We start from the raw sequence: 12,500 nt of genomic DNA, 5'->3' as shown, positions 1-12,500 counted from the left end.
ATATATGTCCAGTCCTACATGTTAAATGTTGCTGTTGACCAGGGACCCATTGTAAATCGCTTTGAGCACGTTTAGTGGATATTGCGCTATATAAAAGCTCCATTTATTTATTTATTTATTTATTTATTTTTTTATTCTCACAAAATATTATCTGTACAAGTTCGGAACTGTACTTAGTCACAAATCTGGTTTGGGTGAGAATACAAAGAAGTATGAATCCCTTCACTGATTGCATCACCGAAAGGGTGTGTGTGTGGGGGGGGGGGGGGGGGGGGGGGGGGTGATTGCTATCAATTTACAAAGCTTTATTTGCCCAGCTGCCACTCAGCTCCTTGCAATTGATACAGGACTCACGGAGGTCAAATCAGAGTTCAACTCAACAGCTGTTTTTAATTATTACGGTGATTTTGGACACGCAAGAGCGGATGAGACACGGACCGCCTCTTTTACGTCATTTACACGACAGACGGATGGATGGATTCCTATTGCTATTATTTACTCTTTCTATTGTTACACACTTTACAATCTCTCTCTCTCTCTCTCTCTCTCTCTCTCTCTCTCTCTCTCTCTGTGTGTCTGTTTGTCTGTCTGTCTCTCTCTCTGTCTGTCTCTCTCTCTCTCTGTGTGTCTGTCTGTCTGTCTGTCTGTCTCTCTGTGTTTGTCTGTCTGTCTGTCTGTCTGTCTCTCTCTGTCTGTCTGTCTCTCTCTCTCTGTGTGTCTGTCTCTCTCTCTCTCTCTCTCTCTCTCTCTGTGCGTGTCTGTGTGTCTGTCTGTCTGTCTCTCTCTATGTCTGTGTGTCTGTCTGTCAGTCTGTGTGTGTGTGTGTGTGTCTGTCTCTCTCTCTCTCTCTCTGAATGTCTGTCTCTCTCTCTCTCCCTCTCTCTCTGTTTCTGTCTCTCTCTCTCTCTCTCTCTCTCTGTGTGTGTGTCTCTATCTCTCTCTCTGTCTGTCTGTCTCTCTCTCTTTCTCTCTCCCTCTCTCTCTCTCTCTCTCTCTCTCTCTCTCTCTCTCTGTCTGTCTGTCTCTCTCTCTTTCTCTCCCCTCTCTCTCTCTCTCTCTCTCTCTCTCTCTCTCTCTCGCTCTATCTCCCTTTTCTCCCCCTATGTCACTCCATCTCTTTGGTATGCGTGACCCAACGTCTTAAAACGGTATAATGTCGGGATGGGCCAGATGCTAAAAAGTCAAATTATAGTTAAACTGGTCAAAAATATGAAAGGTTGGTATTTAGCACAGTAAAATATGATATTCCTTCTCTTCTATAAAGCATATAAACTCAACTTAAGCATGATATTTCTGACTACAAATTCCATTTTCAGCATCTCAATCATCCCGACTGAATACCGTTTTGAGACGAGGGGTGATATATGCGTTTTGGTTTTGTGACTATCACAACTAGGATGCACGTTCTTTATAGGGAATGAGATTAGCGGAAGAGTAGCGTCCCTTGATTGGACGTCACCCATAGTCTGTGACGTCACCGGCGGAAAAGTTATTAGAGAGAGAACGTCATGTTGGTTGTGCGAATGCGTCTCTCGTCCTCGCGGGCAAATTGGCTTGTGTTCAAGATACTATTGGACATGGTCGTCTATCACTTCATTCAAAAACAAAGACACCCGAGTCGCTACTGATGGAGCAGAGCAGCGCAGCGGGCGTTATTCGTCCGTTCTTGAAAATAACAAAAGATTGGTCTTGCATTTGAATAGGACAGTGAGTTCGGCCGTTTTGGGACTGGGCAGTTTTGGACATTTTAATTAGCGCCTTCTTTCTCTTGGGACAATTCAAGGTCGTGATTTGGACATGCTGGACAACGGGGGACGTCCGTGCCTCTATTGTGCAGATGAAAGGCTGTCAGATGGTTTGGTCGCTGATAACTTAAATACATAGAGCACTAATTGTGAACCAAAAAAACCCAAAACAAAACAACAACAACAACCCCCCCCCCAAAAAAAAAACCACACAAAAATTTAAAAAACAAAACAAACAACAACAAAAAAGGCAAAAAAACAAAAAAAACAACAAAAACAACAAAAAAACAAACAAACAAAAAAAAAAACAAACAAAAAAAAAACACGGAAAGATTGTATGGAACAGTGTTAGATATAGCAGAAAAAAAAGAAGAAAAAATCCAGCCTACCTCGACTTTGGATCAGTAGATCTTAAGGCATAATTTGGGTGGGGGTGCCGTACTCAGGTGTAAAATGAGTACCTGGCCGTTAACAGTGTTGTCTTTGTTGGAAAAATTGTTATATCGCCTAGTCTGTTTTGTTTTTATCAGTCTCAAGCGTTGCATTTTTCATTTTTCACCTTGCGTTCTTCGAATCCAAAATTTGAGCAAAATATAAATAAAAAGTATACCATATGTGACCCTTCGCCTCAAAACGGTATTAAGTCGGGTTGGTTAAGATGTTGAAAATTGAATTTATAGCCAGAAATATCAGACTTGTGTCAGGGTTTGTATGTGTTATTGAGGAGAATGATACCATATTTTAGGGTGCTAATGCCAACAATTTATATTTTTGACCAGTTTAACATTTAATTTGGCTTTTAAGCATCTGGTTCGTTCCGACATAATACCGTTTTGAGACGATGGGTCACATATTAGGTATCAAAAATATTCAGCTAAATTTTTGAATCAGATGACAGCAGTATTGTCGTGATTCATCCTTATATTTGTATTGAAACCCTGTTTTTAAAGAAACGAAACATTGCTCTTGAATATAGCCTTCATACATTGGGATTGTTTCTTTTAATTAAAGGAAAATAGCGTCCCCTCACTCAGGTATTATGATCGGTCATTTGACGTTGGTAATCTCTATCTCATCGTCCGCCCTATTGCTAAAATGTGACCCGTCGTCTCAAAACGGTATTATGTCGGAACGAACCAGATGCTTAAAAGCCGAATTTAATGTTAAACTGGTCAAAAATATAAATTGTTGGCATTAGCACTCTAAAATATGGTATCCATTCTCCTCAATAAAACATACAAACTCAACGCAAGACTGATATTTCTGGCTGTAAATTCAATTTTCAACATCTTAACCATCCCGACTTAATACCGTTTTGAGGCGAAGGGTCACAAATTAATAATAATAATATTGATAATGATAAATTTAGTGACGACTTATCAATCAACTGAGGGTCTAAATGTGACTCCTCGCCTCAAAACTGTATTATGTCGGAATGATTAAGATGCTGAAAATGGAGTTTATGGCTGGAAATATCCAACTTGCAGTGAATTTGTATGTTTTATTGAAGAGAATGAATGTCGTATCTTAGAATGCTTAATAGCAATAGTTCAAATTTTTAACCAATTCGACTTTCAATTCGGCTTTTTAGTATCTGGTTCATCCCGACATAATACCGTTTTGAGACGATGGGTCACAAATAGCTGAGTTGGTAGAGCACTCGCTCCACACGCAAAGAGAGTTGGATCAATCCTGTGTACTGGTAGGGATTCCTGACCTGCCATAGAGGGCAGGCTGGCACTTACTGTGTCTTCCATCCCCTTATTTCAGTTTTCCAATAATTTGCTTTCTGTCTTTGTCTTGGAATGAGATTACTAAGTTTTGCCTTGGCCCTGACTGTAGTGCTTGGCAGGGAGGGAAACAGTCAAAGGCATAGTTATTATTGAGGGAGATGACTTTTTTTTCCGTTTTAAATCATCTCTTTGTTATGTATTATTATATTTGTTATTATTAATGTATAATGTAAACATTTGAGTGTATTCCTTTTTGTTGGATTTTGTGCTTGTGTCCGAATGAGACTTATATGTGATCTCAAACCAAGTACACTGGAGTCTACATCTGATCCCTATTTGTTCCCAGTTCCCCTTTGTCTTACTTTCTCTTGGGTGCTTCAATTGTAATTCTAGAACTTTTTACTATCCCATTTTCTTCCTTTTTACTGGCGCTGATATAACCTAAATGTGTTGCAATCGCCATAAAACCCTTCAAAACAAACAAACAAACAAACGATTCTACAGAATGTTGTGGTCAATCGTGTCAAATGTAGCTAATAAGTCCAACATACATAAAATGTTCACCTCGTTTTGTCAACATTCAAAATCAAATTATATACTACCCTTAATAAATAGCGCCATCTCAGTGCTATGGTTTTCCCTCTAAGCTGATTGGAATTATCATGGAATTTTAAATGTAAATTTGATTGATGAAGAACTTCTCTTTCCAGGATTTTGAAAATAAAGGGAAGATTTGAAACAGGTCTGTAGTTTCTAAAATCATTATGGTCTAAAGAGGGTTGGTTTTTTTGTTTGTTTTTGTTTTGTTTTGTTTTTTATTTTAATTGGGGTAATCAGAGTTCAAGTTAAGTACAACAATCATATTTTGCAAAAGGCAGCAGCCTCTTATGGTTTTCACACTACTATGTTATGACGATCGACCCAATCAGCAAAGTCCGGTCCACATTCGTGCACCGTCGCGAACCCGCCGGGTAGCATCGTCACAACACACCTTTCGACTAGATGCTCTGCCGTCTCAGGTTCTTGCCCACAGCGGGTACATGTTGGACAGGTAGTAGAAAGACCCCACCGATGAAGCGCACTTGTCGATTCGCAGCTACCCCGTGTCTCCTCTTACTGGTATCAAAGCCTGGCAACTTCTCACCAAGCTAAGAGGAGTGTAGGTCCCCGCCCCCACGAGGGATTGAATTCGTCCAAACCGACTTCCATCTCGTATGTGCAGCTCTGTCCGTAGTCAGGGATTCTGCGTACAAGGGTTGCCGGACTTATTTCGGCTCGAAACGGGGCACCGTCCATTATGCGCATCAGAGGGTATCCCCATTCCCTCTCTCTTTGATCTTACTCAGCCAGTTTCCCGTAATCGTCTCCCTCCGGACATCGGGGGGCTGGATCGCTGCCATTATCGGGCCCCATTCTCTAGGAGTTGTTGCTAGCGTTCCTGACACTATGTGCATCGACTTGCGAAGTTTTACATCCACCTTCTCAACGTTTCTGCTGAATTACCCATCATTGCCGATTTTATACAATAAGACTATGTGCTGACTTTATCCATTGTTGTGTTATTGAGTTGAAAGATAAATGTTTTAACAGTTGATCAAATTTGTTGTTGTTGGTAATTTCTAAGATTTCTGGTGGGAGAGTGTTGTTCCATTCATTGGTGGTTCTTAGGAAGAAACGTTTTATATGTGTTGGTTCTGCAAATGATCAATCCCAAGTGAAGTTGTGATTTTTTAATGACTTGTCTATCCAGGTACCTGGGTCAAATAAATCTGGCAGAAAGTACATTGCGATAGGTTAATATCCTGTCCAAAGGGTAGCAAGTAAGTGCTCTTGTCCGTTTCATTCTCAAGAAATCAGGATTAACACTGCATGGAATTGGGCATCTATGTGTTATGACACTATTATGGACCGGATAAGTTATAGTTCTTTACTCACATTCTAAGAAATGATAGGGTTTTCGGCTCGGCGCATAGTTGAGTCCTTGGACAAGGCTCTTTACTCACATTCTCTCACCGTACTCAGGTGTAAAATGAGTACCTGACAGTTAACAGCGTTGTCTTTGTCCGAAAAATTGTAATATCGCCTAACAGGCATCATGTCCCGTCCTACATGTTAAATGTTGATGTTGACCAGTGACCCCTTGTCAAGCGCTTTGAGCACATTTAGTGGATATTGGCCTATATAAAACTCAATTTTGAGATAAAGGGTGGAATAAATGCTGAAAAACTTACTAGAAATCACAACATTTTAGAGGGGATAAATAGACATCCATCAATAACTTTTTTCCCCGCAAACAGATCTCGGTGGATTTTTAGTATGATAATCAGTATAAAATGTACAACCAAATATTATATATCTTTTTAGCATAAGTCCACTGAACTATTATATATCTATTTATTCACTTTTGTTGTTGTTGTTGTTGTTGTTGTTGTTGTTGTTGTTGTTGTTGTTGTTGTTGTTGTTGTTGTTGTTGTTGTTATTGACTTGAGGTGATGATGATAAGAAATGAATTGTAAAACGAGAGCGTGCATTTGTTTATATATTATAGTTGCTGTTTATTTGCCAATTTATATTTATAGCGAATGAGATTAGCGGAAGAGTAGCGTCCCTTGATTGGACGTCACCTTACAGAGAGAACGTCAATTTGGTTTTGAAGTGTCTCAAGCCGCTTTCACCGGAAGCGAGGACGAGAGACGCATGCGCACAACCAACATGACGTTCTCTCTCTCTCTCTAATAACTTTTCCGCCGGTGACGTCACAGACTATGGGTGACGTCCAATCAAGGGACGGACGCTACTCTTCCGCTAATCTCATTCCCTGTAGCAATGTCAACAGGAGATATCATCATACATTGCCACATGCGTTTTTACACTTTAATTTGGTCAAGAACATGTTTGTGTTCCCACCGCACCCACCATAATAGAATTTTTTACAGGATTTAGACTTGCTGTCATAGTAGTACATGGCCATGGATGCTCTACATCCTCCCCTCTCCATTGCAAAGAAACATTTGCATGTATTTTCACATTCAGATTTTGTTAGGAAGTTGTTGCCGTTTTTACCAGACCCAGAATATTGAAACGCCTCGCATTTCTTCGATCCCGTGTTGAAGTAGAAGCGCTGTGAATAATTTTGGCCCGTGCCAGTATTCTTGGGGTTCGTACATGCGTGACCTGAAAAAATAAGTTTTAAGTTTAAAGATATGTGATTGCCACCCCAAAGAGGTATATAGACATAATGTACAAAAAACAGGAAAATGGATGTGAAGTCTAAAAATGAAATTTAAGTGATGAAAATTAATTTACTTTATCAAGAATGACAAGTGCGGCTATGTGGTCTAGTAGTATGACACTCGCCTTCGGATCGAAAGGTCCTGGGTTCTAGTCACGCTCTGAGCGATGCATAGTTGAGACCTTAGAAAAATCTCTTTGATCACTTTCTCTCACTGTATTCATGTGTAAAATGAGTAACTGGTCGTTAACAGCGTTGACAGAAAAAATTGTTGTATTGCCTAATAGTAAAGTCAATTCTCGTCTTACATGTTGAGTGTTGCTGTTGTCTAGGGACCCCTTGTTAGGCGCTTTGAGCAGGCTATGTGGATATTGCCCGATATTTAAAAAATCAAGTTTTTGTATGTGTGTGTCGTTTTATGAGCTGGAGAGAGCAAAAAATATTTTGTTACCTATTCTACTGCCTAATTCCGAAATTACATTCAATTTTCAGCGCTTTGAACTACTATTGATGCTATACGCTTGATTAAAAACTCACAACATCCGCCAGTCGGATATAACCAACACACAAAGCTATGTGTAGCCTTAAACGTTTATAGCCGCATTAATACAATGTAGTGAGGACTACTCTTACGAAATAGTTGGCTAAAAAACAAAAACTGAGTTACGTCAACTTCCTTCTGTGTAAAGGTTATCTATAGGGAATGAGATTAGCGGAAGAGTAGCGTCCCTTGATTGGACGTCACCCATATTCTGTGACGTCACCGGCGAAAAAGTTATTAGAGAGAGAGAACGTCATGTTGGTTGTGCGCATGCGTCTCTCGTCCTCGCTTCCGGTGAAAGCGGCTTGAAACACTTCAAAATCAAATTGACGTTTTCTCTGTAAGGTGACGTCCAATCAAGGGACGCTACGCTTCCGCTAATCTCATTCCCTATATGCGATATTCCTTTCGCACGGGACTTAGGACGGACCATAGTAAATCAATCTATCTACATGTCAAATGCTCTTCAACAGTCGTAACGTCACTTCCTTCATAATGACGCATGGTAACTGAGCAACACTGGCTCTAAACTATCGGAACAATGGCGGACGCCGTATGAAATATTTCTCCGGCGAGCATAAAAGCGTATCCAGAGGAAAGAAAAACATAAACTTGATCATGTTTTGACTTTTACACATTCTGGTCACAAGACATATGAAAAGTTCTAGCCAGCTTGAAGAATAAAAAGTAATGATTTTCTTTGTTTAGAACCAAGATGGCCGCCGATGCCAGGCTGCGTGACATCAGACTACTGAATCCAATTACAACGAAATTTATCAGACGGTTTCTAAGATACGAGCCAAGTATTGTGACCATGAATTTTGAAACGGACTATAGGGAATGAGATTAGCGGAAGAGTAGCGTCCCTTGATTGGACGTCACCCATAGTCTGTGACGTCACCGGCGGAAAAGTTATTAGAGAGAGAACGTCATGTTGGTTGTGCGCATGCGAGGTCGGGAGAGACGCATGCGCAAAACCAAATTGACGTTCTCTCTGCAAGGTGACGTCCAATCAAGGGACGCTACTCTTCCACTAATCTCATTCCCTATAGCTAAGTATCGTAAAGACACTAACCTTGAGACCGATCACAGTTCATCAGAACTAGAAGCGCTACCAAGCTGTACAGAGTTTTCACCATGGCGTCTTCTTTAGGAGGGTGTTAGCAGCTTGAGGGTGCAGTAGAAACAATGAAGTACAGTGCTGGTGGGACAAGAATGTATTATAGGGAATGAGATTAGCGGAAGAGTAGCGTCCCTTGATTGAACGTCACCCATAGTCTGTGACGTCACTGGCGGAAAAGTTATTAGAGAGAGAACGTCATGTTGGTTGTGCAGCATGCGTCTCTCGTCCTCGCACAACCAACATGACGTTCTCTCTCTAATAACTTTTCCGCCGGTGACGTCACAGACTATGGGTGACGTCCAATCAAGGGACGCTACTCTTCCGCTAATCTCATTCCCTATAGGGCTAGTTAATAATTCGATGTGAAAAAAAAAAAAGAAAGAATCAGGCTTTCCGTTTTGTTTTTTTTTTTTGCGTTTTAGATGCCATAACCTAAGTGTTTGGAATTTTGTGATGCCTTGAAAATTTTTTTTGGCATTATTATTAGTTTTATTATTATTATTATTATTATTATTATTATTATTATTATTATTATTATTATTATTATTATTATTATTATTATTATTATATTATTATTATTATTATTATTATTATTTTCTAATTTCAACGCTTAGTGATGCTGTTTTGTTTTGCTTTTTGTTTATTTTTTGTTATTTGTCTCTTGTTTTCTTTTTTTTTTTAATGCAAAAAGGCGGGTGGTTGGATGGGAGCATCACCCTTGAATCGTATACCTATGATGTTCGCATGGGTGTACGATCCGATAGTGATGTCGTTTCTTCTTCTCTTTACTAGCCTATCCTGCTTCTTTGGTTTGTGATTGTATTTTTGACAGGGGATATTTTTTTTTCTGTAAATCTTCTGCCTGTTTGTTCTTGGTTATTTATAATTTAGCTTATGATATCTTTAGGTTATGATTTTGATTTACATTTGTACTATTTTTGTTAGATTGCTTGTTTTTTTGTTTCAGCGGTCTCTCATATAACCTCATTTGTGTTGGAAGAGACCTAAAGCAACAAACAAACAAACAATGCAAAAAGTACAGACGATACAAGTTATTTTGCATTTTATTTTATTTGTTTTCCACGTTAATTTGTGTATTGTTTTGCTGACGAAGGGTTTGTACCCGAAACGTCCATTGTATTGTTCCCGCATACGAAGCCTCTCCATTTTCACTCTTTGGTTAGTATTTTCACGATCACAGGCTTCATGCAGCCCTCTAGAGTTTTCTACAAATCTAACTACAACAGTGGTCTTATTCGACACAAGATTGGACTCTCTGACCACTATAGCATACACTGAAAACTCTGACAACATTGTTTTTAAAAACGCAGTTTGCATATGAAATGTTAACCAATTAGCACATACAGTATTTTTTAATCAAACGACAGTATTGTAGGTCATTGTACATATAAAATCACAATATTAAAATTTAAAAATATATATATAAAAAATTGAGCTTTATATAGAGCAATATCCACTAAATGTGCTCAAAGCCCTTTACAAGGGGTCCCTGGTCAACAGCAACATTTAACATGTAGCACGGGACATGACGCCTGCTGTTAGGCGATATTACAATTTTTCGGACAAAGACAACGCTGTTAACGGCCAGGTACTCATTTTACACCTGAGTACGGTGAGGGAATGTGAGTGAAGAGCCTTTTCCAAGGACTCAACTATGCGCCGAGCGCGAGGCTCGAACCCAGGACCTTCCGATCCGAAAGCGAGTGTCATACCACTAGACCACATAGCCGCACATGACTATTTGTATCGTTAACTATCAATCCACTACATTACACAATCTTACACATTATCCAACGATAGAATTTACTAGAAATGACTTTGGGTTTGAAACGAATATTTTTGTGTTCGTGGATAGCTCACACGGTAGAGCCACGCTCTCACCTGCCAGGCGGAGTTGTCGTACCAATAAGGTCGCAGGTTCAAACCCCACCACCGCCGCGAAAAAAAAAAAAAAAACAAAATTTATTCTCTATTGTCTTCTGGCACTTTTCTACTCACTTCATATCTTGTTGTTACCAACATAAGTGCCTGCTCCACTCACTTTTTCTGAATTAAAAATTCACCCCATACACCGGAGCATACTCAATGTCTCAATCGTTTCTATGTTATATGTTTGTGATGAGAATATTGGCTATTAAGCTTAACTGCTGGTCAAAATTACTTCGCGATGGTGGTGAACGAATCGGCGATCTCAAGAAGTGGGTGAGAGAGGGATCTAGAAATGACTTTGGGTTTGAAACGAATATTTTTGTGTTCGTGGATAGCTCACACGGTAGAGCCACGCTCTCACCTGCCAGACGGAGTTGTCGTACCAATAAGGTCGCAGGTTCAAACCCCACCACCGCCGCGAAAAAAACAAAAAAAAACAATAAAAAAAAAAAAAAAATTATTCTCTATTGTCTTCTGGCACTTTTCTACTCACTTCATATCTTAGAATTTACTGTCACAGCATAACATTTTATTGATAATTGACACAGACCAAAGCAAATTAACAACATTTATGTTTCTTTCATATTGACTCACTCAATCCTAGAGATTTTTGCTACTTTTCAAAATTGGAAAAAATGTATTAAAAATGAGCATGTACATAGATATTTTTATTCAACTATCATTAACATGTAAAAACTAAAAACATTAGCTTTGATACTAACTACGTCTATAATTTGTCTCAGAAAAATGTAATATAGTCATGGCGTTAAAGTAACCTTGGGTAAACTACGGATATAGTCGGTGTCAGGGTTGAGTGAGTTAAATAAATTCCGATTTTAAACGCTTCTGTAGTTTATTTAAAGTTGATAAAGAAATTTAAACATTTATCTAGTTCTGTTGATGAAAAATATTTTTAAAATGAACTGATGCTATACATTTTAATAATTAGAAACACAATAAATAAATGTCCCCGACTTAGACATAAAATAAAGTTAAATATGATAGTTGTTGCAAAGTAATTTTAAAACAGAACCATACCTTTCTTGTCGAGATATCGAACACTAAATGATTTAATCAGTGTGTAGATTGGTAAAATCAATTAATTGTATTTTTATATAGATCAGCTCTTATTAATCGAGGACAAAGTTTTTATAAAAAAACAAATAAAATTATGTAAATATATTTAAATGTGGACTCGTTTATTTTAATCGTGAAGTGTTAGTTGTATTTCATCCCGAATAGGCAATTTAGATTGGGAATAATTCTGATAACCAAATCTATTTTTCTTTGTCTTCACTAGAGGAATTCAAGCGTCGATTGAAGACATTCTTATTCCGACAGGCTTTCTTTTGATTATGTGTATAATTAGCGTTGTTCGTGTACTGTGTTAGGGCTTCATGATTAAGTTAATCTATGTTATGCGCCCACAGCCCTCCTGATGAAGGGATGTTTGGCGCACTATAAATCTATACCATTATTATTATTATTATTATTATTATTATTATTATTATTATTATTATTATTATTATTATTATTATTATTATTATTATTATTATTATTATTATTATTATTATTATTATTATTATTATTATTATTATTTTCATAGGATTCATGAAAGTTGCTGTCCATTTCAGGAATCAAAATTGGATGAAAGTCAGAAAGGTTTATTGACCACGCGGCTATGTGGTCTAGTGGTATGACACTCGCTTTCGGATCGGAAGGTCCTGGGTTCGAGCCTCGCTCGGCGCATAGTTGAGTCCTTGGAAAAGGCTCTTTACTCACATTCTCTCACCGTACTCAGGTGTAAAATGAGTACCTGGCCTTTAACAGCGTTGTCTCTGTCCCAAAAGTTTGTAATATCGCCTGACAGGCGTCATGTCTCGTCCTACATGTTATGTGTTGCTGTTGGCCAGGGACCCCTTGTAAAGGGCTTTGAGCACGTTTAGTGGATATTGCGCTATATAAAAGCTCAAGTTTTTTTTTTTTTTACTCTTAGAAAGTGATGAATGAATTCCGTATCTGTGTGCCGTTTTGTTATAAATAAAGATTACAACTTCAGCCCGAGAGAAGTATTGATATTGACGAGAAATCAGCTCACGATTGGATTCAATGGATGTTTTTTCCCTTTTTTCTCATCGAGAGAGAGAAGAGAGAGAGAGAGAGAGAGAGAGAGAGA

General features: G+C 38.6%; 2 protein-coding genes across 2 annotated transcripts in view; one reads left to right on the top strand and one right to left on the bottom strand.

Annotated features, from left to right (window-relative positions):
• Positions 1 to 12,500, top strand: part of LOC144967042 (neuropilin and tolloid-like protein 1) — a gene marked incomplete in the record, with an annotated part of 130,706 nt that overhangs the window by 12,941 nt on the left and 105,265 nt on the right.
• Positions 6,129 to 11,376, bottom strand: LOC144969445 (kunitz-type serine protease inhibitor bitisilin-3-like). The gene is made up of 3 exons (XM_078908554.1): positions 11,363 to 11,376; positions 8,327 to 8,452; positions 6,129 to 6,652 (listed from the first exon to the last, which is right to left on the bottom strand). The coding sequence occupies exons 2-3, from the start codon at positions 8,388 to 8,390 to the stop codon at positions 6,324 to 6,326; spliced, it is 393 nt and encodes a 130-aa protein (XP_078764680.1). The 5' UTR covers positions 8,391 to 8,452; positions 11,363 to 11,376; the 3' UTR covers positions 6,129 to 6,323.

Source organism: Berghia stephanieae, chromosome 3 (genome assembly GCF_034508935.2).
Source record: "Berghia stephanieae isolate SIO BIC M18660-M18661 chromosome 3, UCSD_Bste_1.3, whole genome shotgun sequence".
In the NCBI taxonomy this organism is placed as follows: domain Eukaryota; kingdom Metazoa; phylum Mollusca; class Gastropoda; order Nudibranchia; family Aeolidiidae; genus Berghia; species Berghia stephanieae.
This window is presented reverse-complemented; position numbering and strand designations above follow the sequence as displayed.

What these genes read in the sequence shown, in the direction of transcription:
- LOC144969445 (XM_078908554.1), bottom strand. Translation starts at nt 8,390, where the DNA reads ATGGTGAAAACTCTGTACAGCTTGGTAGCGCTTCTAGTTCTGATGAAC. An exon ending in GAACTGTGATCGGTCTCAAG is followed by an intron (nt 6,653 to 8,326) that starts GTTAGTGTCTTT and finishes TTATTTTTTCAG; the next exon opens with GTCACGCATGTACGAACCCC.